A 25,725-nucleotide genomic window follows, 5' to 3' on the forward strand; every position below is an offset into this window, starting at 1 on the left:
TAAAAACAGTAAGATTATGTTGCAGCTGTATAAGATGCTGGTGAGGCCACACCTGGAGTACTGTGTACAGTTTTGGTCTCCTTACTTCAGAAAGGATATACTGGCACTGGAGGGGTGCAGAGGAGATTCATTAGGTTGATTCCGGAGTTGAGAGGGTGAGCTTATGAGGAGAGACTGAGTAGACGGGAGCTATACTCATTGGAATTCAGAAGAATGAGGGGAGATCTTATAGAAACATGTAAGATTATGTAGGGAATAGATAAGATAGAAACAGGGAAGTTGTTTCCACTGACAAGTGAAACTAGAACTAGGGGGCATAGCCTCAAAATAATGGGAAGCAGATTGAGGACTGAGTTGAGGAGGAATGTCTTAACACAAAGGGTTGTGAATCTGTGGAATTCTCTGCCCAGTGAAGAGTTGAGGCTACCTCATTGAATGTCTTTAAGGCAAGGATAAATAAATTTTTGAACAGTAAAGGGATTAAGGGTTATGGTGAGCAGGCAACTAAGTGGAGCTGAGTTCAGATAAAGATCAGCCATGATCTTATTGAATGGTGGAGCAGGCTCGAAGGGCCAGATGACCTACTCCTGCTCCTAGTTCTTATGTTCTTTCTCCATATCCTCAATCCCACTAATCTGTCTCTTCATCTCCCTTAATCCCACTGATCCCTCTCTCCATATGCTCAATCCCACTGATCTCTCTCTCTTCATCTGCCTCAACCCCACTGACCTTTCTCTCTCTCTATATCCCTCAATCCCACTGATCTCTCTCTTCATCTCCTTCAATCCCACTGATCTCTCTCTTCATCTCCCTCAATCCCACTCACCTCTCGTTCTCTGTATCCCTCAATCCCACTGATCTCTCTCTTCATCTCCCTCAAACCCACTGACCTCTCTCTCTCTATATCCCTCAATTCCACTGATGTCTCTCTTCATCTCCCTCAATCCCACTGACCTCTCCCTCTCTCTACATCCCTTAATTCCATTGATCTCTCTCTCTTCATCTCTCTCATTCCCACTGATCTCTCTCTCCCTATATCCCACAATCCCACTGATCTGTCTCTCTCCATATCCCACAAATCCCTCTGTCAATATCCTTCAATCCTACTGATCTCTCTCTCTCTATATATCTCTGAATCCCGCTGACCTCTCTCTTCCCAGATCTTTCAATCCCACTGATCTTTCTCTCCATCTCCTTCAATCCCACTGATCTCTCTCCCCATATCCTTCAATCCTACTGATCTCTCTCTCTCCCTCTCCATTTCCCTTAATCCCCCGATCTCTCTCTCCCCATATCTCTCAATCCCACGAATCTCTCTCTATATCCCTCAATCCCACTGATCTCTCTGTATCCATCAATCCTACTGATCTCACTTTCTCTCTCCATATCCTTCAATCCCACTGATTTCTCTCTTTCTCTCTCCATCTCCCTCAATCCCACTGATCTTTCTATCTCTAATTCCCTCACTCCCACTGATCCTTCTCTCTAATTCCCTCACCTCCACTGATCCTTCTTTCATTTGCTGTGAATTGCCCATTCTGCTGATGGTGTGACTGATGTGTGTGGTGTGACAGGCCTATCTGCTGAACCTCCCAAGTTGGGACATGAAGAATAGGGACAGTGTGATCTGCTTGTCAGAGCTGAAGATGGGCTTTATCGCACAGAACTGCATCGTCCCAGGTTTCTCCACCCTGTTGGCAAACCTCTTTGTCAAGAAGTTCAAACAACGGGTAAGGTGGAATGGAGAGTCGGTGTTGAATCTTGTCTCATCTAGTCAGTAAGATTTGTCATGGAGCTGAGATATATGAGTAAGGCTCCAGGGGTTAATGCGCAGGCATGCACTGACTGGTACAATCTTAGCCTGGATACCCTGACCCAGGGCATAGTGAGGGGAAATGTGAATCAGCCAAGGTGTCTGCTTGTCCAACAAGCACCAGTTGTTCATGAGTGCGTGCAGCTATTGGGTAAGGGCAGTTTATCTTGTACGTTGCACGTTGAAATCAGTAGCAATCAGATGGAAAAGTCTCCACTGGTTGGAGTCAAACCTGGCACAAAGGAAGATGATTGTGGTTGCTGAAACTCCATCATTTCAGCCCCAGGGACCTGGCTGCTGGAATGCCTCAGTGCCGTAGGCCCAACTATCTTCAATTGCTTCTTCAATCACCTTCCCTCCACCATCTGGTCAGTAGTGGGGATGTTCGCTGGGGATGGCACAGTCTTCAGTGCTGTTTCCACCTTCTCAGCTACTAAAGCAGTCCGTGTACGCATAAAACATGGACAACATTCTTCATGTGCTGATCAGTCACAAGTATCATTTATGCCAAACACGTACCAGGCAATGACCATCTCCAACAAGAGAGGATCTAACCATAACCCCTTGAAATTTAATGGCATTACCTGTGCTGAATCCCCCACTGTCAACATCCTGGGGGTTACCATTGACTAGAAATTGAATTGGACGAGCTGTGTAAATACTGTGAGCAGGTCAGAGGCTGGGAGTTCTGCAGCGAGCAACTCACCTCCTGACTTCCAAAGGCTGTCCACCATCTGCAAGGCACAAGTCAGGACTATGACGAACCACTCTCCACTTGCCTGGATGGAGTGCAGCTCCATCAACACTCAAGACACTCGACACCATCCAGTGCAAAGCACCTTAAAAATTCATCCCTTCTATCATTGATACACAGTGGCAACATTGTGTACCATAAACAAGATGCACTGCAGCAACTAGCCAAGGTTTCTTCAACAAACCCATTGTATCTACCACCGAGAAAGACAAGGGTGGTAGCATGGTAATATCACTGCTTGCAAGTTCCCCTCCAAGTCACATGACACCTTGATTTGGAAGCATATCGCTGTTCCTTTACTATCACTAGGTTAAAATCCTGGCACTCGCTGACAGCACTGTCGATGTACTTACACCACATAGATTACAGCAATTTAAGACGGCAAAACACAATTATCTTCTCAAGGACAATCAGAAATAAATTCCGGCCACTGTTAGGTCCCAGGAAAGAAAGGGAAAAGAAAACAACCTAACATTCAGAACAAACAGGAAGGAAAACACGAGCTGATCTATTAAACCTGCCACCACCTTCTTGATGCTTTTGGAGCATAGAGTCATAGAGGTTTACAGCATGGAAACAGGCCCTTCAGCCCAAGTTGTCCATGCCACCCAGTTTTTGCCATTAAGCTAAACCCAATTGTTCTCATTTGGCCCATATCCCTCTATATCCATCGTACCCATGTAACTGTCTGAATGCTTTTTAAAAGACAAAATTGTTCTCGCCTCTACTACTATCTCTGGCAGCTCGTTCCTGACACTCACCACTCTCTGTGTGAAAAAGTTGCCCCTCTGGGCACTTTTGTATCTCTCCCCTCTCACCATAAACCTATGCCCCCTAGTTTTAGACTCCCCTACCTTTGAGAAAAGATATTGACTATCTAGCTGATCTGTACCTCTCATTATTTTATGGACGTCTGTAAGGTCACCCCTCAGCCTCCCATGCTCCAAAGTAAAAAGTCACAATCTATCCAGCCTCTCCTTATAACTCAATCCATCAAGTCCCAGTAGCGTCCCAGTAAATCTCCTCTGCACTCTTTCTAGTTTAATAATATCCTTTCTATAATAGGGTGACTAGAATTCTCTTCTCGTTTGCAGCTGGACCTTTCTAATTTTACCTTTCCTCTGGCCATCCCCTCCTCTGAGAAAAAAATTCATAGAGGAAATCCCAAGGTAGCAAGAAGGGAAAAGCCCTGGTAAAATCCCTCTTCAATCACCAAAGCTATTATTCCATATATCCTTATTACATATATCAATTTAAATTCTGATAAGATATCTGGAAAGCAAAGAACAAAGAAAATTACAGCACAGGAACAGGTCCTTTGGCCCTCCAAGCCTGCACCGACCACGCTGAACTAAAACCCCCTACCCATCCGGGGACCATATTCCTCTATTTACAACCTATTCATGTATTTGTCCAGATGCCGCTGAAATTCACTATCGTATCAACTTCCACTACCTCCCCCGGCAACAAGTTTCAAGTACCTATCACCCTCTGTGTAAAAAAACTTGTCTCGTACATCTCCTTTAAACCTTGCCCCTCGCACCTGAAACCTGTGCCCCCGAGTAAGTGACTCTTCCACTCTGGGAAACAGCTTCTGACTATCCACTCTGTCCATGCCCAGAGACAGCTATCATGGAGTGATTCTGTTTCACATCAGGAGTCATTGTGAGAAGTTTTAGTTGGCAATATTCCTTTCCAGCAAAGTTAGAACTTGCAGTGAGAGTACCAGCTCAGGAATTCATTCTGAAGGTGAGGAAGCAATGTTTTTATTCCCATCTTGAACTTTTCTGAACCTGCTGGACTTTTCCTGTTCTTGATGAATTAGGCCATAAGACCATAAAACATAGGGGCAGAATTAGGCCACTCAGCCCATTGAGTCTGCTCTGCCATTCAATCATGGCAGATACTTTTCTCATCCCCATTCTCCTGCCTTTTCCCCATAGCTCCTGATCCCCTTATTAATCAAGAACCTGTCATTCTCTTCTCATTTGCAGCTGAAGACTGGAACCTGGCTTGACATCTACCAGGAGGGACTGAACCAGGAGCTTTTCACCGAGTATCTGTCAGACAGTTTTGTGGGAATGTCCTTTAGTTCTGTGTGCGAGTGAGTGAGTGACTTCCCACCAGTGATGGTGATATAGGAATGATGGTGCTGGAGGGAGGGAGTGAGGGCAAGGTTACGTCTAATGTCGCCCAGGTTAATGACACCAGGATTTGGCAGCATTCCCTCCCAGTGCTCTTCACGACATCCATCGCACTGCCATTCAATAACCCTCTCTCAATGGTCTACAGCCATCTGAGTCTCCAGTGACATTGCTCTGGGTTTGAAGCCACACATTATGTTTAACATTCAAGCATTCTCTCCTGATTTTTCTGTTGGCACTGTAAGTTTTAGTGTCAACATTTTAAAAAGAAACAGTTTATCTAAACACGGTGGCACAGTGGTGAGCACTGCCACCTCTCACAGCACCAGGGACCCAGGTTCCATCCAGCCTTGGGTCACTGTCTGCACATTTGACCCGAGTGTTAGGGGGTAAATGTGTCGCATTACAGGAATAGGGTTTGGGTGGGATTGTGGTCAGTACAGACTCGATGGGCCGAATGGCTTCCTTCTGTACTGCAGGGATTCTATGACATGTCACACTGCAATTGTGCTGTCCAGTCACTGCAGCCCCCTCTACTGCCTGGAGGTCACAGTCATAGCATGAAGGGGCAAGAAATATGGTTTAACAAAACATCCATGAATCTTAACGGGTTTATTGGAGTAAAGGATTGATTGCGCTCTTAACTGGAGTCGGATTAGTGGATTGTACTCATACCTGTGTCAGATTATCATGACTCCCACCCCATGAATGACTAAAACTCCAAAAGCAGGACTATTTGAAGGATGGAGCAGGTTTGGTGGCATTCATGGAAGAAGATCAAGAGAGTCTTCCCTGATGCCTTAGCTGAACATTATTGCTCAAAAAGTGTGAGCTACTGTGCCACCATAGCATGGATGGCAGCACGGTGGCATAGTGGTTAGCACTGCTATCTCACAGCACCAGGGACCCAGCTTCAATTCCGGCCTCAGGTCACTGTCTGCGTGGAGTCTGCACGTTCTCCCTGTGTCTGCGTGGGTTTCCTCCAGATGCTCCGGTTTCCTCCCACAGTCCGAAAGACATGCTGGTTAGGTTAATTGGCCGTGCTAAGTTGACCCTCGTGTCAGAGGATTAGCACGGTTATGGAGATAGGGCCTGGGTGGGATTGTGGTCAGGAGAGACTCAGCGGGCCAAATGGCCTCCTTCTGTACTGTAGAGATTCTATGTTCTCTACATTCTAAGTCCTCTAAGCAGCAGTGAGATTATTCTGGAAGCTTACTGTGTGTAAATCGTCTTGCATGTTCCATTGCCAGTCAAGCATTTTGGACATTCTGAGGTTCTGAATGGAATGCAAGTTCCTGCTGTGACTGACTCTTACCTCCCTGTTTCTCAGGGGCTAATGGACACAGGCAAGAGAAAAGAGATTCAAAGAAACTCCCCATCTTCTGCCATCCATCACTCATGTGTCAACTCCTTCTCCCTCGCTCTCCAGAAACCACATTGAACAATCAGAACTTCCACCCCACTGACAAACAAACAACACAAACATCACAAAAGTAGTCTAACCCACTGTTCAGAAGTCCCTATGTGGAACAAAGAACAAAGAAAATTACAGCAAAGGAACAGGCCCTTCAGCCTTCCAAGCCTGCACCGACCATGCTGCCTGACTGAAATAAAACCCCCTACCCTTCCGGAGATCATATCCCTCTATTCATAAGAACATAAGAACATAAGAAATAGGAGCAGGAGTAGGCCAACTAGCCCTTCGAGCCTGCCCCGCCATTCAATAAGATCATGGCTGATCTGTCTTGGCTCAGTTCCACATTCCCGCCCTCTCCCCATAACCCTTAATCCCCTCTCTTACCAAAAACCCATCAACCTGCGTCTTAAAAATATTTAGCGAGGTAGCCTCCACCACTTCAACGGGCAGAGAATTCCAGAGATTCACCACCCTTTGAGTGAAGAAGTTCCTCCTCAACTCCGTTCTAAACCGCCCCCCCCCCCGCCTTTATCTTGAGGCTGTGCCCCCTAGTCCTACTATCCTTTCTGAGCGGGAAGAGTCTCTCCACCTCTATCCTATCCATCCCATTCATCATCTTATACGTCTCAATGAGATCTCCCCTCATTCTTCTAAACTCTAACGAGTACAAGCCCAGTTTATTCAGCCTCTCCTCATAGCTCAACCCCCTCAACTCCGGCATCAGCCTAGTAAACCTCCTCTGCACTCCCTCCAAGGCCAAAATATCCTTGCGTAAGTACGGCGCCCAAAACTGCACACAGTACTCCAGCTGCGGCCTCGCCAATGCCCTATACAGCCGCAGCAAGACCTCCCTACTTTTATATTCAATCCCCCTCACGATGAAGGCCAGCATCCCATTCGCCTTCCTGATCACCTGCTGCACCTGCAAGCTGGGTTTTTGCGACTCATGCACAAGGACCCCGAGGTCCCTCTGCACCGTCGCCTGCTGCAGTTTTTCTCCACGTAAGTAATAATCCTTCCTACCATTATTCCTGCCAAAGTGGACCACCTCGCACTTGCCAACATTAAATTCCATCTGCCATTTCCTGGCCCATTCGCCCAGCCTATCTAGATCCTTCTGTAGACTCTCACCACCCTCCGCACAATTTGCCTTTCCACCAATTTTGGTGTCATCAGCAAATTTCGACACCCTACACTCAGTTCCCTCCTCCAGATCATCTATATAAATGGTAAATAGCTGAGGCCCCAGCACCGACCCCGGGGCACTCCACTAGTCACCATCCGCCAATCCGAATAGCACCCACTGACCCCCACTCTCTGCCTCCTATTTGACAACCAGTCCTCTAACCATGCTAACACCCTACCCCCAGCTCCATGCCCCATCCTATTCAAGTATTTATCCAGATGACCCTTAAAAGCCACTAGTGTATCCGCTTCCACTACATCCCCCAGCAGCGGGTTCCAGGCACCCACTACACTCTGAGAAACCAAGTTTTTCCAACCACTCCTCATAGCTAATGCCCTCCATATCAGGAACCTGTGATGTTTGCTGTTAAGCTATTGATGATGCCTCCTGGCTGCTGGATTATACCTTCCAGGGATAAAGCTACCATTACCTGCAATAACCATTCTTGCTGTACAAATCTATGCTCGAAATTAAAGGCAATTTTTCCTGACGTCAGATTCCTGCCAAATTTGCACTTTCTGGACAGATGCAATATACCAAGTAGCCTGTCAGTGGTGCTGTTGGCTTGGTTATAGATTCCTGGTCAAACACTGCCACCCACTGGCACTGAACAGGATAACAAGAGCAACTTGGACTTCTGCACTATCTCATTGATCTCAAGGTGCTTCGCAGGAGGGTTGAAATCAGTGACGCTCTGTTAACACTCTGTTAACAAGCTTACACTGAATGAGTGCAGGGAACCCAGATTGTGGGGCTGGAGGAGGTAACAGAGGCAGGGATCAAGGATTGGCTGATTGGAAGAAGGCAGAAAGTAGGGATAAATGGGGTCTTTTTCAGGATGGCAGCCGGTGACTAATGGTGTGCCTCAGGGGTCAGTGCTGGGACCACAGCTTTTCACACTGTACTTTAACAATTTGGAGGAAGGAACTGAAGGCATTGTTGCGAAGTTTGCAGAAGATATAAAGATATATCGAGGGACGGGCAGTATTCAGGAAGCAAGCGGGCTGCAGAAGGACATGGACAGGTTAGGAGAGCGGGCAAAGAAGTGGCAGATGGAATATAATGTGGAAAATTGTGACGTCATGTACTTTGGAAGGAGGAATGGAGGCATAGACTGTTTTCGAAATGGGAAGATGATTAGGAAATTAGAAACACAAAGGGACTTGGGAGTCCTTGTTCATGATACTCGAAAGGTTAACGTGCAGGTTCAGTCGACAGTCAGGAAGGCAAATGCAGCGCCAGGGGACCCGGGTTCAACTCTTGGCTTGGGTCATTGTCTATGTGGAATCTGCAAGTTCTCCCCGTGTCTGTGTGAGTTTCCTCTGAGTGCTCCAGTTTCCTCCCACAGTCCAAAAGATGTGTGGGTTAGGTGGATTGGACATGCTAAATTTCCCCTGATTGTCAGGGGGTTAGCAGGGTAAATACATTGAGTTATGGCTAGGATTGTAGTCAGTGCAGACTTGATGGGCCAAATGACTTCTTTTTGCACTGTAGAAATTCTATGATTCTGTGAGCTAGTTTAAAATGTCAGTACGGGGACATTGGTCTCCTGTGTCCTGTGAGACTCAGTGAGAAAGCAAAGGGAATGAAAACGACAAATGTCTGTGATCCATTGTAATATGCTGAAATAAGACATTGTGAAATAGAAATTTCTTTGGAAGATGATCTTGGGAAGGATATTGAATGAGTGCAATAATTCACCCTGTGATACTTTCTCATCTCTGTCTGTCCAATTCTTTTTAGGTTGTGTTACATTCGGTTAAAGCTCCTGTTGATAGCTATTCAGTACAGGGACAACACTGAAGAAATCAGGTAGCTGCTTTCCCTCCAACCATTCCTTTTTATTCATTCTCAAGATGTGGATGTCATTAATGCTCCTTGCTCAACCTCTGGTGGCCTTGAGAAGGAGGTGGTGAGCCACTATCTTGAACTCCTGCAATCCGTCTGGTGTAGGTGCATCCACATTGCTGTCAGGGAGTTCCAGAATTTGGACCAATGACAGTGAAGGAGAGGCAATATGTGAATATCTAGTTCATAATTTTTATCTCCCAGAATATAACTTATTATCAGGAATACAACTTTTAGGCTGGAAGTTAAAGTGAAATGTAAAATGTGAAGTAAGTGGATTGAGTAGCTGATTGGCAACCCGCAAGTAAATGCAGTCTGGGTGGTGTTTCTCAAGCAACATCAGAATTGATTATGAAAACATAATTGAACAATGAATGATCCATTTCTAAGTGAACAATAGAGCCACAGAGTCTCGAGAGAAGAAAAATCCATCTGTTAGAAATATGGACATTAATGCGTGTCACACAATCAAAGAGTTGTTTTGAAGGTAAAATAATGAATTGATATTTCTGTTTGAGAATATTCTGAAGCTTCCGTTCTGTCACTGAGACAGTGGTTGAGGGTGGAGTTATATTTATTATGTTCAATTCATTTTTATCTATGTTTCCAAACAGAATCAAGCAGTCCAATTTGCAGCTTTGATCTTGTGTCAGTTAAAACCCACTGAGCGGGACAGGGGAGCGATGGGGAAAGGAAATTATTCAGTTAAGCATGCACTTCAAGTAAGAAGATATGCATTTCACTGTCCATCACATGGAATGAGGGTGGGACTCTATCGCAGGTTTTGTGAAGGAGGATTTCCTCTATCATATAACTAGTGAAAAGAATTGACAGCAGTCCTCGCACAGCCTTCCAGGAGAAAGCAGTCAGCTTGAATTGTCAGCTTAGAAAATGCTGTGCAGATGTGGAAGCAGACTGGGGAAAAGGCATCTCCAAAAAAGGTATATCCAAGGCCAGGTTGAGGAACTGAAGAGATCACGTTAATGGGCTTTGGAAAGAAAAATTGGAGAATTGCTTAGCCAGAAACTCATGGAAGGATAATCCTGAAATGATGCACAACTGTAGTGGTTTGGGAAGGCAGCTCAACACTATCATCTCAAGGGCAATTAGGGATGGACAATGATGCCCACATACCATAAATGAATAAAAACAAAATGGCAGCAGTGTGCATCATCAAGATGCACTGCTGCAACTCATCTAGGCAGCTCCAACAGCACCTCTGCCAACTAGAAAGCAAGGGTAGCAGAGGCCTAGGAACACCACCACCTGCAAGTTCTCCTTCAAGCCACTCACCATCCGATCTTGGACATACATCGCCGTTCCTTCACTGTACTGAGTCAAAATCCTGGAACTCCCTCCCTAACTGTGGGTGGACCGACACCACATGGACTGCAGTGGTTCAAGAAAGCAGCTCACCAGCGCCTTACGAATGGCAAATAGGGCTGGGCAATAAAACTGCCGGCCCAACCACTGACATCCATGTTTCGTGAAAAAGGATAAAAAATAAATTGCTGTCTGTGTGTGAGATTGTTGGTGTGGTTCTGCCTATCACTCTACGCGTGTGTGTGGCAGTGAGCATGGATATGAAAAATTTATATAAGTAGCTGAGCAAATGACTCCTTTATTCATGAACATTTTCCTTTCTCCCTCCACCTGCAGTATATTGATCAACCCAGACCACAGCGTCCTGATACAGGAACATACTCTCGGGTTTTTCATTGCAAAGAAACGTACTCTTGTAAACAGGTAATTTCTCTTGATAGAACACACTGGGTGGCACAATGGGACAGTGTGTACAATGCGACAGGAAATATGCTTTCAGGAATTTTTTAACATTTCATTCACAAACTGTTGGTAAATCAATTCTTTTTATTCTATTTCAAGTAGGCAATAGATTATTTAAAGTTTATTTATTTTGTCACAAGTGGACTTTAAGGGGAAGTGATTCTTATTGTATTATCGCTAGACTATTAATCCAGAAACTCAGCTGATGTTCTGGGGATCCAGGTTCAAACCCCGCCACGGCAGGTGGTGGAATTTGAATTCAATAAAAAATAACTCGAATTAAGAATGTGTTGATGACCATGAAACCATTGTCGATTGTCAGAAAAACCCATCTGGTTCACTAATGTTCTTTAGGGAAGGAAATCTGCCATCTTTACCCAGTCTAGCCTACATGTGACTCCAGAGCCACAGCAATGTGGCTGACTCACAACTGCCCTCTGAAATGGCCTAGCAAGCCACTCAGTTCAAGCACAACTAGGGATGGGCAATAAATGCTGGCCAGCCAGCGATGCCCATGTCCTATGAATGAATAAAATAAAATCAACAGAGGAGTGAAGGAGCAGAGAGAGAGAGATAAGAATTTACCTATTAAAAACCTGTTTAAATTTAAGTTTAAGGCACTTTGTTCCTTGTAGAACTGTTTAAATCATTTAAAAGCATTTTTGCGGGCTTTTTGTATTTACCTCTTTAAGAATTCTGAGGGAGTGGTTAAAAGGGAGTTGTGGGCCAGCAAGCTTTAAATCAGCGCCAGGTTTAAAAAGAGGCCTGGTGTAGACAGCGGGCAGCGTCGGAGCGGGCAGCGGAGTGAGGGGGAAGCAGAGTGAGCTATTAGGGCTTAGGAGCAAAGGGCTGGGGAGAAAGAGGGCCAGGTAAGTTAGTGTTGAAATTTTCAATACTACTACAGTGAATAATGGAGGGGCATGTGATGTGTTGTTTCTGTATGATGTGGGAACTGGTGGACCCCAGGGTCCTTCCCAGTGACCATGTCTGCAGTAAGTGCAGGTTGCTGGAGGAGCTCCAGCTCAGGGTAAATGAGCTGGCCTCTGAGCTACGGACGCTGAGGCTCATCAAGGGGAGAGAGGGTGCCATTGTCAATGGGGTGCAAGTGACATCCACCCCCCCGAGACTGGCTAACTTTAAGGGTCAGGAACAAGAGGGGGCTGCTGAGAGGGGGAAGGAGGATGGGGAGAGGAGGAAGAAGGGTGGGGAGAGGAGGAAGGAGGGTGGGGAGAGGAGGCCTCAGCCTCTCAATCTGCATAACAGGTTTGAGGCTCCGTGGACGACGACGAGGGAGGTGAGGTTGGTGAGCAAACTGCACACGGTACAGTGATGCAGCAGGACATAGGCAAGGAGAAGGTGAAAAGGAACGTAGTAGTGATTGGGGATAGTGGGGTGAAGGGTATTGACACTGTCCTTTGTCACAATGACAAAGTGCACAGAAGGGTGTGTTGTCTGCCTGGTGCTCGGGTCCAGGATGTCACATCTGGGCTGCAGAGGAACCTGGAGTGGGAGGGTGAGAATCCGGTCGTTGTGGTACATGTGGGTGCCAATGACGTAGGCAAAATGCAAACTGAGGATCTGGGGAGGGAGTATGAGAAGCTGGGAATGGAATTGAAGAGTAGAACCGACAAGGTAGTTATCTCTGGGCTACTGCCTGAACCGAGTGCAGACGGGCGTAGGGTAGATAGGATTAAGGAAGTGAATGGGTGGCTCAGGGATTGGTGTGGGAGGAATGGGTTTGAATTTATGGGGCATTGGCATCAGTATTGGGGTAGGTGGGACCTGTTCAGGTGGGATGGGGTTGGTCTGAACCGTGCTGGGACCAGAGTGCTGGCGAATAGAGTAAAGAGGACTGTAGACAGGGCTTTAAACTAATTGGGGGGGGAGGGTGCGAGGGTAGGTGACGTTACGGGGGCTAAAGTTGAGGAGAGGGTACAGGTAAGGGAAGAGGCTGAGGATGTCCCAATAATAGAGGGAGTAGGGGGCGTGAGTATGGTTGGTGGTGTTACGACAAATAGGGTCCAGGTGAAGGCTGGGATGAAGGCACTTTACCTGAATGCACGAAGCATTCGGAATAAAGTGGATGAGCTGGTGGCGCAGATCAGCACAAATGGATATGATCTGGTGGCCATTACAGAGACGTGGCTGCAAGGTGACAGGGACTGGGAGCTGAATGTCCAGGGATACCAAGTGTTTAGGAAGGATAGGCAGGAGGGAAAAGGCGGGGGTGTAGCTCTGCTGATTAAGGATAGCATCAGGGTGGTAGCAAGGGATGATATTGGAGCCAAGGAGCAGAAAGCGGAATCGTTGTGGGTAGAGATTAGGAATAGCAAAGGGAAGAAGACGCTGGTGGGTGTCGTCTATAGGCCCCCGAATAATGATCTGGAGGTGGGGCAGGCTGTTAACGCGCAAATAAGTGCGGCGTGCAGGAATGGGACAGCCGTGGTTATGGGGGATTTCAATCTATATATAGATTGGTCGACCCATGTTGGATGCAGTGGGCTCGAGGAGGAGTTCTTGGAATGCTGCCGGGATAGTTTCCTCGAACAGTGTGTGTTGGAGCCGACGAGGGAGCGAGCTATCTTGGATCTGGTGCTATGTAATGAGGCGGGTAGAATTAGGGACCTTGCGGTGAAGGATCCTCTTGGGGAGAGTGATCATTGTATGGTGGAGTTTCTGGTGCAGATGGAGGAGGAGAAAGTGGGTTCCCGGACGCATGTCCTTTGTTCGAACAGAGGGGAGTACAGTAGGATGAGAGAAGAATTGGCGAATGTGGACTGGGGGAACACGTTGGAAGGTAGGTCTGCTGAGAAGCAGTGGAGGATCTTTAGGGAGATCTTTCTTGGTGCTCAGCAGAAATTTATTCCGATGGTCAAAAAGGACAGTAGGAGGAGAGGTAATAAGCCGTGGATAACGAAGGAGGTGAAGGAAAGTGTTAAATTAAAAGCGGAGGCGTTTAGAGTAGCAAAGAGTAGTGGGCGAGAAGAAAATTGGGAGAGGTTTAAATGTCAACAAAGATTGACAAAGAAGATGATAAAGAAGGGTAGGAGAAACTATGAAGCTGGGCTTGCGCTTAATATAAAAAAGGATAGCAAGAGTTTTTATAAATATATAAAAAGGAAGAGGCTGGCTAGGGTGAACGTTGGTCCCTTAGAGGATGAGAAGGGGGACTTAGTGGTAGGGGATGGGGATATGGCTGAGGTCCTGAATAACTTTTTTGTTTCTGTCTTCACGGAGGAGGACGTGAATAATTTGCCGGGTGTTAGAGATGGAAAGGTGGTAGGACTGGAGGGTCTTAATGACATTACTGTTACTAGACAGGAGGTGCTCGACAGACTGGAGGGACTGATTGTGGATAAGTCGCCAGGACCGGATGGAATGCATCCGAGGGTTCTGAAAGAAATGGCGGAGGTGATAGTGAATGCCCTGGTGGTTATTTTCCAGACGTCACTGGATTCCGGGGAAGTGCCGGAAGATTGGAAAGCGGCTAATGTTACGCCGTTGTTTAAGAAGGGTGCCAGGCAAAAGGCAGGGAATTATAGGCTGGTTAGTTTAACGTCTGTTGTAGGTAAAATGTTAGAATCCGTCATCAAGGAGGAAATAGCAAGGCATCTTGAGAAGAATTGCTTGATAGAGCAGACGCAGCACGGTTTCGTTAAAGGGAAGTCGTGTCTGACAAATTTACTGGAGTTCTATGAGGATGTGTCTAGGGCGGTGGATAGAGGAGAGCCGGTGGATGTGGTCTTTCTGGATTTTCAGAAGGCGTTTGACAAGGTACCTCACAGAAGGTTATTGCAGAAGGTCAGGGGACAGGGAGTTGGGGGTAGGGTGTTAGCGTGGATAGAGGATTGGTTGTCAAATAGGAGGCAGAGAGTGGGGGTCAACGGGTGCTATTCGGATTGGCGGATGGTGACTAGTGGAGTGCCCCGGGGTCAGTGCTGGGGCCTCAGCTATTTACCATTTATATAGATGATCTGGAGGAGGGAACCAAGTGTAGGGTGTCGAAATTTGCTGATGACACCAAGATTGGAGGAAAGGCAAATTGTGCAGAGGGTGTGGAGAGTCTACAGAAGGATCTAGATAGGCTGGGCAAATGGGCCAGGAAATGGCAAATGGAATTTAATGTTGGCAAGTGCGAGGTGGTCCACTTTGGTAGGAATAATGGTAGGAAGGATTATCACTTACGTGGCAAAAAACTGCAGCAGGCGACGGTGCAGAGGGACCTTGGGGTCCTTGTGCATGAGTCGCAAAAACCCAGCTTGCAGGTGCAGCAGGTGATCAGGAAGGCGAATGGGATGCTGGCCTTCATCGTGAGGGGGATTGAATATAAAAGTAGGGAGGTCTTGCTGCGGCTGTATAGGGCATTGGTGAGGCCGCAGCTGGAGTACTGTGTGCAGTTTTGGGCGCCGTACTTACGCAAGGATATTTTGGCCTTGGGGGGAGTGCAGAGGAGGTTTACTAGGCTGATGCCGGAGTTGACGCGGTTGAGCTATGAGGAGAGGCTGAATAAATTAGGCTTGTACTCGTTAGAGTTTAGAAGAATGAGGGGAGATCTCATTGAGACATATAAGATGATGAATGGGATGGATAGGATAGAGGTGGAGAGACTCTTCCCGCTCAGAAAGTATAATAGGACTAGGGGACACAGCCTCAAGATAAAGGGGGGGGGCGGTTTAGAATGGAGTTGAGGAGGAACTTCTTCACTCAAAGGGTGGTGAATCTCTGGAATTCTCTGCCCGTTGAAGTGGTGGAGGCTACCTCGCTAAATATTTTTAAGACGCGGGTTGATGGGTTTTTGATAAGAGAGGGGTTTAAGGGTTATGGGGAGAGGGCGGGAATGTGGAACTGAGCCACGACAGATCAGCCATGATCTTATTGAATGGCGGGGCAGGCTCGAAGGGCTAGATGGCCTACTCCTACTCCTATTTCTTATGTTCTTATGTTCAATGGAGTTACTGTGAAAATCCTCTAGTCGTTGCACTCAAGCACCTGTACGGGTACACTGAGGAAGAATTTAGCATGGCCAATTGATGCATTGTCTCTACTTTGCCGATGTTTACCTCAAAATTAAAGCATTTGAACAGCGTATGCCAATAATGGGCAACCTCGGCAAGTGAGCAGGTCACATGAGAGGTTCTCCTTTACCTCAGTGGACCTCAGGATTGAAACTGGGTTTCTTTACTAATTGCGACCCCATGAATAAGTTTAAATATATTTAATACATGCTGAATATTTCATAATGAGTTATAGAAAATGCTTCATCATTTATACGTGAATAGAAATAGTAAAACTAGATTAAATATTAACACTTTGGACACAGAGGGAGTGGATGGCTCTCACAGTCAGTGTTGTGAGTAAACAGCACGTGCCTCATTTCACTTTGGAAATAACTCCATCAAGGCCAATGTTCCTCCTTTAAATTTATTTCCAATAGTTAGTGATACTCAGACAGGTACCAGCCAGTAGAGAGGATACACCGTGACAGCCAGTGACCTGGACCCTCCACATTATCTACCTCTGCTGGGTTCCCAGATTGGGCAGCATAAACTACCTCAATCAGGGAGCTCATACTCTAACAGGTCTGCCTCGAGGACCTTGCTAAAGTCACCACAACTTGCCTCATGTGTGTATCACTTCATGATGTGGAGATGCCGGTGTTAGACTGAGGTAAGCACAATAAGAAGTCTCACAACACCAGGTTAAAGTCCAACAGGTTTATTTGGCAGCACTAGCTTTTGGAGTCTCAGGCTCCTTCGTCAGGTGAGTCAGGACTTACGTTCACAAACAAGTCATGCAAAGACACAAATTCAATTCACAAGATAATGGTTGGAATGCAAGTCTTTACAGGTAATCAAGTCTTGAAGGTACAGACAGCCAGTCTATACCTTTAAGAATTGATTACCTGTAAAGACTCCACATTCCAACCATTATCTTGTAAATTGAGTTTGTGTCTTTATGTGACCTGTTTGTCAACACAAGTCCTCACTCAGCTGATGAAGGAGCCTGAGACTCTGAAAGCTAGTGCTACCAAGTAAACCTGTTGGACTTTAACCTGGTGTTGTGAGATTTCTTACTGTATCACGACAGTCATACCAATAGGAGAAAAACTATACGGACAGAAATCAGCAGAATGTGGCAACTCTGTGCTTGGGCAATGGTCAATAAATCTCTTGTGGGCAACACACAGAACTCAGTTGGGCCGCAGGTGGTCCATCATTGGTATACATTCAAAAATCCTCCAGCCATCCAGTATTGCCCTCCCTCAATACTGACCCCCCGCAACTTCCCTCCACCCCCAACCCCCTGCCACTCACCCCCCAAACTGACTCAGGGGAATACTCCGTAAGCATTTATTTTTATTCATTGCACATGGGAGTCACTGGCTGGCCAGCATTTGTTGCCAATCCCTACAGTGCAGTGTCAACCACACTTTGCATTGGCCAGACCAGGTAAGGACAGGAGATTACCTTCCCTGAAGTGCGTTAGTGAATTAGATGGGTTTTTCCCGACATTGCCTCTCAAAGTGCAGCACTCCCTCAGTACTGACCCTCTGACAGTGCAGCACTCCCTTGTCTTGACCTCTCTAACAGTGCAGCACTCCCTCAGAACTGACTCTCTGACAGTGTGACACTCCTTCATAACTGGCCCTCTGACAGTGCAGCACCTCCTCAGTATTGACCCTCTGACAGAGTGGCACTCCTTCAGCACTGACCCTCTGACAGTGCAGCACTCCCTCAGTACTGACCCTCTGCCAGTGCAGCACTCCCTCAGTACTGACCCTCTGACAGTGCAGCGCTCCCTCAGTACTGACCCTCTGACAGTGCGGCAATTCCCTCAGCACTGACCCTCTGACAGTGCAGCACTCCCTCAGTACTGACCCTCTGACTGTGCGGCACTCCCTCAGTACTGACCCTCTGACAGTGCGGCACTGCCTCAGTACTGACCCTCAGACAGTGCAGCGCTTCCTAAGTACTCACCCTCTGACAGTGCAGCACTCCCTCAGTACTGACCCTCTGACAGTGCGGTGCTTCCTCAGTACTCACCCTCTGACAGTGCAGCACTCCCTCAGTACTGACCCTCTGACAGTGCGACACTCCCTCAGTACTGACCCTCTGACAGTGCAGCACTCCCTCAGTACTGACCCCCTGATAGGGCAGCGCTCCCTCAGTACTGACCCTCTGACAGTGCAACGCTCCCTCAGTACTGACCTTCTGACAGTGCAGTGTGCTCTCAGTACTGACCCTCTGATGGTGCAGCACTCCCTCAGTACTGACCCTCTGACGGTGCGGCACTCCCTCAGTACTGACCCTCTGACAGTGCGGCACTCCCTCAGTACTGACCCTCTGACAGTGTGGCACTCCCTCAGTACTGACCCTCTGACGGTGCGGCACTCCCTCAGTTCTGACCCTCTGACAGTGCGGCACTCCCTCAGTACTGACCCTCTGACAGTGTGGCACTCCCTCAGCACTGACCCTCTGACAGTGCGGCACTCCCTCAGCACTTACTGACCCTCTGACAGTGAGCAATCCCTCATTACTGGCTTTCCCAGGCTATCCTCCTGCAGCTTTCCCAGGTTATATTGTCATGGCTTTTCCCAGGCTCTCCTCCCTTACTTTCCCGGGCTATCCCCTCCTGGGTTGTTTTTCCCAAGCTATCCTCTCGTGACTTTCCCAGGCTTTTCTCTCGTATTTTTTCCAGGCTATCATGTCGTGTTTTTTCTACGCTATTCTCTCGTGGCTTTCCCAGGTTATCCTTTCATGGCTTTCCCAGGTTACCCTCTCATGGTTTTCCCAGATTATCCTCTCATGTTTTTTCCAGGCTATCCTGGCGTGGCTTTCCCAGGCTGTCCAGTTAGGTTTGAAAAGGCACCAATGGTTTGACCTGTTGCTTTTTTCCCCACAGAGCAAACATTTACTGCAATGCCTGTCACTCTGAGATTACTGACCCCAGGCGGATCAAGAAGTGTTCATGTAAACAAAGTGAGTGTCTCTACTTGCATTTTTACAGTGCCTTTCAGTGTCTTGAAGAAAGAGAAACAGAGTAAGCTGCAGGACCCTCGAGGCTGCTCCACCATTCAATAAGATCATGGCTGACCCAAACAATCCTTAACCCACTTTCACGCCCTTTAGACTCGTCTACAGCTTTGCTCTGTATCTAACCCCATGCTATACCTGTCCTGGAAGTGTTTGATGGGGACAGTGTAGAGGGAACTTCACTGTGTCTAACCCCGTGCTGTACCTGTCCTGGGAGTGTTTGATGGGGGCAGTGTAGCGGGAGCTTTACTCTGTATCTAATCCTGCGCTGTACCTGTCCTGGGTGTGTTTAGTGGGAGGCAGTGTAGAGGGAGTATTTAATAGGACAGTGATTGTTTGTAGGGACAGTGAGTGTTCAGTTGGGCTAATGTGCGAGTTTTTAGTGGGAGAATGTAATGCTTGCTGAGACAGTGAGTTACATGGAATATGTCACATTGATGGCTTTTACCGTTGTTTCAGCAGAGTGTGTACACTCACTGGTGTGATTGAAAGTCGGGGGGGGGGTGCGGGAGGGGCATTTGTAAAATGCAGAGTGTGATCTGACTGCTGTTTGGTCACCGGCCGCTGAACTGTCTCTCGGTTGATGGGGAATGTTGAAGATGTTTGGTGGTCTGCTCATCCTCGGGTCTATTTGTGATCTAATTGGACTACATAAGTGCCTGCTCCCAACCCCAGCACCTTAGGGAGAGGCCAGGCCAAGCAGCTGGAACAGCAGTGTTTACGGGCTGATCTGGTGTTAACCATCCCTTAGGAAGATCCTGTGTGCCCACTGGAGATGTCCCCTCAAGGTCTTAATACCCCCATGAATCCGGGAATCCCCCCGCAGCCCCCCGCCCTCACACAGCTTTAGTCCTCTCAAACCCAGCCTCTCCACCTCCCTTATTCACTTTACTGGAGTTCCAGACACCCGCCCTCCTTGTCGGACTGTAGTCCTCGCAATGGACACGTCTCGAAGCTGATGCTGTTCGTGCTGCTGGGATTACAGCGCTACCTGACAATTAAATTGATCAGCAATGCTCCAAGGGAAGATCCCTCCTCCAGGCGGGCTCACAAGTCTCCTCCACCTTGTGCAATTCACACCATGTCGAGGGTCAAATAGCTGCAGGAAAGCCCATAAAATCCAGCCCCTGATCGGAACTGGGACACCATTTTCAGTCCTTGGCCTGAGGGACTAATACACTACATGAGAGAACCTGCCCTCTCTGCTGAGGCTGAAGATCGCACTGCACAATGTGAAGACGAAGAAGACTTCTGTCTCAGCTGTCATCGCAATGCCATTGATGGGATCTTGCCATGCACAAATAGCTGCTAATGTTGTCCACATAACAACAGTCATTGCACTCAAAGCTTTAAGAAGGGTTCCATAACCTGGATACTTCCAGATTTATTTCAACTGGAAACTGATGGAGGAATCAGTTTCATATCTTCTTATCCAGAGAGAGCATAAATGATTAATTAATGTTCTGAGACTGGAGGTAAATTCAGAGAAACACAGAAGCCCACCCTGTGTGAAAAGGAGAGTTCCAGACAGAGGAAATATGTTGGTTCTGTTCCCAATACTTGGGTTTTCAGTTGGCTTCATAATTCTCTTCATCATTTCTCTTCATTTCCAGCACAAGACCCTGAGGTGCAGTATTATGCTCTGATGAGAAGCAGGTCGCTGGGAGTGCTGCCACAGCAGAGTATATCACGTGAGAAGTAAGTCAGCCATGCATTCTCACTATCTAAAGCTGCACCATGAACAATCATATCCAACACACATCCCTGCTCTAATGTCCCTCCAACTCACATTAATCCACTCTTCCCTACCACTTTCCCCCCACCTCCCATTGAGGCTAAACTCCAGATATATATTTACAGCTCCACACAGGTTTAGAAAGATAACACAAGTGACAAAATTGTACACTCTAACGTTCTCAGTAAGTACACAGTCCCTGTAAACTAATAGGTGAAATGTGGTCAGACACAGCCCACTCTGAAACAAAGTGACAGATGCCACCCAAAACAACATTTGTGGATTTTTTAAATCAAATCCCCCCAGATGTTTGTCACATTGTGCACCAACTGGTCCCACTGGAACTTTAACTTTCACACGAGAGTTTCTAGTCTGTGATGATACTGTGCCTTTAAGAAATGTATTTGTGTCATGTTTCTTGTGAAGGGGCATGTTTTAAACTTCAGATCTGATTACGGTGCTGCTTTGTCTGCTCCAGGCAGCCCACCTGCCAAGAATGCAGAAGAATAATTGATCCTAATTATTAGGGTGTTTGTTTTAACCTGTGTTAAGGCAGTTTCATTATTTTTTGAGTTGTCCCCTGGGGCTTCAGGGTAGAGTTTAATTAGATTGATTGACAAGGGCATTAATGTGCTATTGCGAGGGGCTAGGCTTACACAGGGGAAAAGCAGGCAGTTTCTGTTTGGATCTTGTGAGAAGCAGCAGCTCTTCTTTCTCTCTCTGGAGATTGAATAATGGAATCATCGAATCCTACAGTGCAGAAGGAGGCCATTCAGTCCATCGAGTTTGCACCGACCACAATCCCATCCAGGCTCTATTCCTAAAACCTCACTTATTTACCCTGCTAATCCTGACACTAGGGTCAATTTAGCATGGCCAATCTACTTAACACACATATTTTTGGACTGTGGGAATAAACTGGAGAACCCAGAAGAAACCCACACAGACAAGACCTGAGGTTGGAACTGAACCGGGTCTCTGGCGGTGTGAGGCACCAGTGTTAACCTTGTGCTACCTCTTGAAGTCTGGGACCTGCTCTCTCCAGAAGTGTTAAAAGGCTTGAGGACTGATAACCCACATAAGCTTGTGTGTTTCTGCTTCCTGATTCTGAAGAGGAGTTTCAAGCTATTAGAAATATTGCTTAAATTGGAACTTAATTGGTTAAATCGAGATAGGCTTGCAGTTAAGAATTGTATCTTATCGTGTTTAATTTATTTCAATTGGTAAAGTATGCTAATTCTTTTTGTTCTTGTTAAACTTCCTAGAAGGAGTGAATTGTCTTATCCTCACACTAATGCGAAAATCAAAAACGTAGTTGATTCTAACTTCATAATACAACTTGGTGTTTCTGATCTGGTCCCCACAAAGGACATGCCTTGGATTATTCTCCCAACACTGCTTTCTCTCTGATACCTTCACTAAGGATTCACATCCTGGATTTTAACCTCTCCTCTCAGTATTCCTCTGCCTTGGATTGCTATATGGATTCAAGCTTCTTTAAAATTTCTCAGGTACCCAGCCACACCAAAAGAACACTGCTGCTTCACAGGCTGTGGTGGGTGTCAGCAAACTTCGTACCTCTTTACCTCCTCCTTGCTCCTAAACACTCCTTTCAGGAGAAGCAGCACTTCACATGTCCTTCTTCAATCTTGTCTTTTGCATTTGCTGCTCCCAATGCAGGCCACTCTACATCGGAGACATCTACAAAAGGTCCATCACACAAAACAGCCTCCCAACCATTGACTCTGTCTACACTTCCTGCTGCCTTGGAAAAACAGCGAGCATAATCAAGGACCTCATGCGCCCCAGACATTATCTCTTCCATCTTCTTCTGTTGGGAAAAAGATGCAAAAGTCTGAGGTCATGTACCAACCGACACAAGAACAGCTTCTTCCCTGCTGCTGTCAAACTTTTTAATGAATCTGCCTTGCATTATGTTCACCTTTCTCCACACCCGAACTATGACTGTAACACTACATTCTGCACTCGCTCATTTCCTTCTCTATGAACGGTATGAATTGTCTGTATAGTGCACAAGAATCAATACTTTTGACTGTAAAATACATGTGACAATAAATCAACTCAAATCAAACACAGACTGGGTGACCGTTTTGCAGAACACCTTTGGTCCACCCGCAAGCAGAACCCAGACTTTACTGTTGCTTGCCATATCAACAGACCATCCTGCTCTCCTGCCCACGTATCTGTCCTGGGCCTTTTGCAATGTTCTTGTGAACCCCAACATAAACTGGAGGAACAGCACCTCATCTTCTGATTGGGCACTCTGCAACCTTCTGAACTGAACACTGAGTTCAACAACTGCAGAGCATGAGCTCTCCCCTCCACCTTCACTCCCATTTATTTTATTTTGTTTCATCTCATTCACCCATTTTATCATCCTTCTTTCTCACTTCCATTTTTCCATTTCTCCATTCCAGCTCCCTTTCTTTTTCCCACCCACCCTCCCCCCGCCACACCTCACTCCCACCCCAGCATCCCACCCCACTCCCTTCAGGGCAACTGCCACATTCCTCAGGCAGTCTTTTAACAATCTGTACCTCTGTTCTGCCATTCACACATTCTGATCATTTAATGGACACTTTTAACGCCTTCTCAGACTTCCATGTCCTCATTTACATTCCCTTTGTCCCATTCCACACCCCACTCCACCCTTATGGCATAGTGTCTGCTGATTCTCTGATGAAGGGTCATCCAGATGCAAAACGTTGGCTCTACTCTTTTCCCACAGATGCTGTCAGACCTGCTGAGATTTTTCCAGCAGTTTGTGTTTTTGTTTCAGATTCCAGCATCTAAACTATTTTGCTTTTATCTGAGTACCACCTCTGATGTCTGGCTCTCGTTAGCTAACAGCATGTAGCCCTGTCTTTAACTAGGAGCCTCTCTCCCTTGTCCTGACTTCTTTGAACAGTTTTCCAGATTTCTGTTCTTTGTTCGTTTAATTTACTGGAACTTTCATTCCCTGATTTCTGACTTCTTTAACTCTTGGGGCCTGCTTTCTGTCCCTTTGCCTCTAACGACCTGCCTAGTAGGCTGTACAATTCTCCTTGCTTCTGGGTTCCCTGGTTCCAGACTGAACTCAAATTTTTCTGCTTTTCAGTGTGAGCCTCTGATTGCTGAGCAAAGTTTGTTTTTTTTTTGCTTAAACCTGCAATTGGTTTTACATGCTAAAACCTCAATTATGATGCAGGAAAAGTTTAAAGTGAAACTTACTCATAGACACCTTTGTTTAATATGAAGCTAAATTGAAATTTTAACCCTTCCTGAGCACACAAATAGGGAAACACAAATTAAGCACAAATTTATAACTTATTTTAAAGACACACAATATAAACATAAATTATTTCAACTATCTCAATTTCCTTATAATAGGATGAATCTCCCCGACCCTATTGGAGGGGAAAAGACAGTAATGAAAGTCACAGCTTGTCAAAATATGAATCAATTCACAAATCCTTCCGTTACTGCACTCTGATCACAGGGAAAGAATATGGAGACTGGGAAACTACAGAAACCATACCATGAGAGACCATGGCTGGAATTTTCTAACTGCTTACGCCAGCAGGATTTTCCCATCCCGCTGCAGTGAACAGAGATTTGCCTTATTACCAAATTCCCCACCTTTGCTGCAGCAGGATGAATGGGCGGTAAGATCATGCCCCATGTGTAAGATTCTGACCTTTGTTCTCAAACTCCATGGGGAACCCAACTTTAAACCATGGTTTGTGTGTTCTGGCACGGTTCATATTAACATGATGTGACTTCAAAATGTTTTTCTTCCAGTTTCCTCAACATCCTGGTTCCATCCACTCTGCTTCACCAACCTCCGACAGACCTGTTCAACTTCTTTGTCCCAAACAATGCTTTCGCTCTGATGCCTTCACCAAGGATCCACATCCACATCCAGGATTTGAACCTCTCCTTTCACTGTTCCTCTGCCTTGGGTTGCCACATATATCAAGCTGCCACACAAACTCTCAGGTGCCCAGCCATGCCAACAGAACATCATGCTTCACGGGCTGTATTAAGATGTTACTAAACGTACTACCTTTGACCCCAAAGGTGGTGCTAGGTTTGGTGACATCTTTGTGCGTCCCTTCTTTCAGTGCTCTTAACTGACTTACACCTTTGTGCAATATATTTCTCTATCTTAAGGTACCCCTTCCTGTTCCTGGGAGGCTCCAGCCTGCCTGCATCCCACTGTGTGCAGTAGGCAATGTCAGAGATTACCCCAACCCCCAGTTTCTGCATAACTGTTCACATGGGCCCAGCTTCCTTCTTGGAAAGTTTTTTCCTGTTCATGCATGAGCAGGAAATAAGCCCTGACAGGAGGCCCCATGGCCTGGGTTGTGTGCTGAAGCCTGTGGAGTGGAACTGGAACCTACAATCTTCTGACGCAGAGTTAACAGTGCTTCCCACTGAGTCACGGCTCAGAAAGCTGTCTTCTAAGATGTCCTGTTATGCTTTCAAATTAAAAAGTGGGTGCCATCGCACACTTTATTCATCCTCAGGAGCTGCGAGGCCCATAATTTGCCTAAATACTGACGTGAGGAGTAGAAATACTTCATACTGAATCTGCTTATTGTTTAGTCGTCAGCTCCCAGTGCAGACAGCAGTCCTGCCACAATCCATTGTAAACAGTATTTTTCATGACAAGCTTACAATGGGTTTGATGTCAAATATCCCTAACTAATAGAATTTACAACGGGCGCCTGCCAGCGATGACAGATTATTTGGAACACATTCATGGAGGCTTAAAAACACTTCATCAGGAGCAGAAATAAATAAAACACAGCTTGGAATACAGACTCAATTGCCCCCATACCCACCTCCCCCACTCCAGTCCCTTTCCTTCTCATCCCGCCCCCCCTCCAGTCCCTTTCGCTTTCCTAACCCCCTCACTCTAGTCCCTTATCCCTTCCCACACCTCCACTCCAGTCCCCTTCCCACTACCCCCCCAACTCCAGTCCCTTTCCCCTTCCCACCTCCCCC

The 25,725-nt window shown here is 46.6% G+C and overlaps 1 protein-coding gene across 1 annotated transcript in view; it reads left to right on the forward strand.

Moving 5' to 3' along the window:
• Window positions 1-25,725, forward strand: part of LOC145361264 (calcium-activated potassium channel subunit alpha-1-like) — a 123,467-nt gene that overhangs the window by 39,587 nt on the left and 58,155 nt on the right. Inside the window, exons 13-18 of the mRNA XM_080216895.1 lie at window positions 1,575-1,709; window positions 4,535-4,671; window positions 9,058-9,126; window positions 10,822-10,908; window positions 18,850-18,926; window positions 20,594-20,678. Of these exons, the coding sequence (XP_080073021.1) occupies window positions 1,575-1,709; window positions 4,535-4,671; window positions 9,058-9,126; window positions 10,822-10,908; window positions 18,850-18,926; window positions 20,594-20,678 (590 nt within the window). The remainder of the gene's footprint in view (window positions 1-1,574; window positions 1,710-4,534; window positions 4,672-9,057; window positions 9,127-10,821; window positions 10,909-18,849; window positions 18,927-20,593; window positions 20,679-25,725) is intronic.

This window comes from Carcharhinus amblyrhynchos, chromosome 34, assembly GCF_965287045.1.
Source record: "Carcharhinus amblyrhynchos chromosome 34, sCarAmb.v2.hapA, whole genome shotgun sequence".
Lineage (NCBI taxonomy): Eukaryota > Metazoa > Chordata > Chondrichthyes > Carcharhiniformes > Carcharhinidae > Carcharhinus > Carcharhinus amblyrhynchos.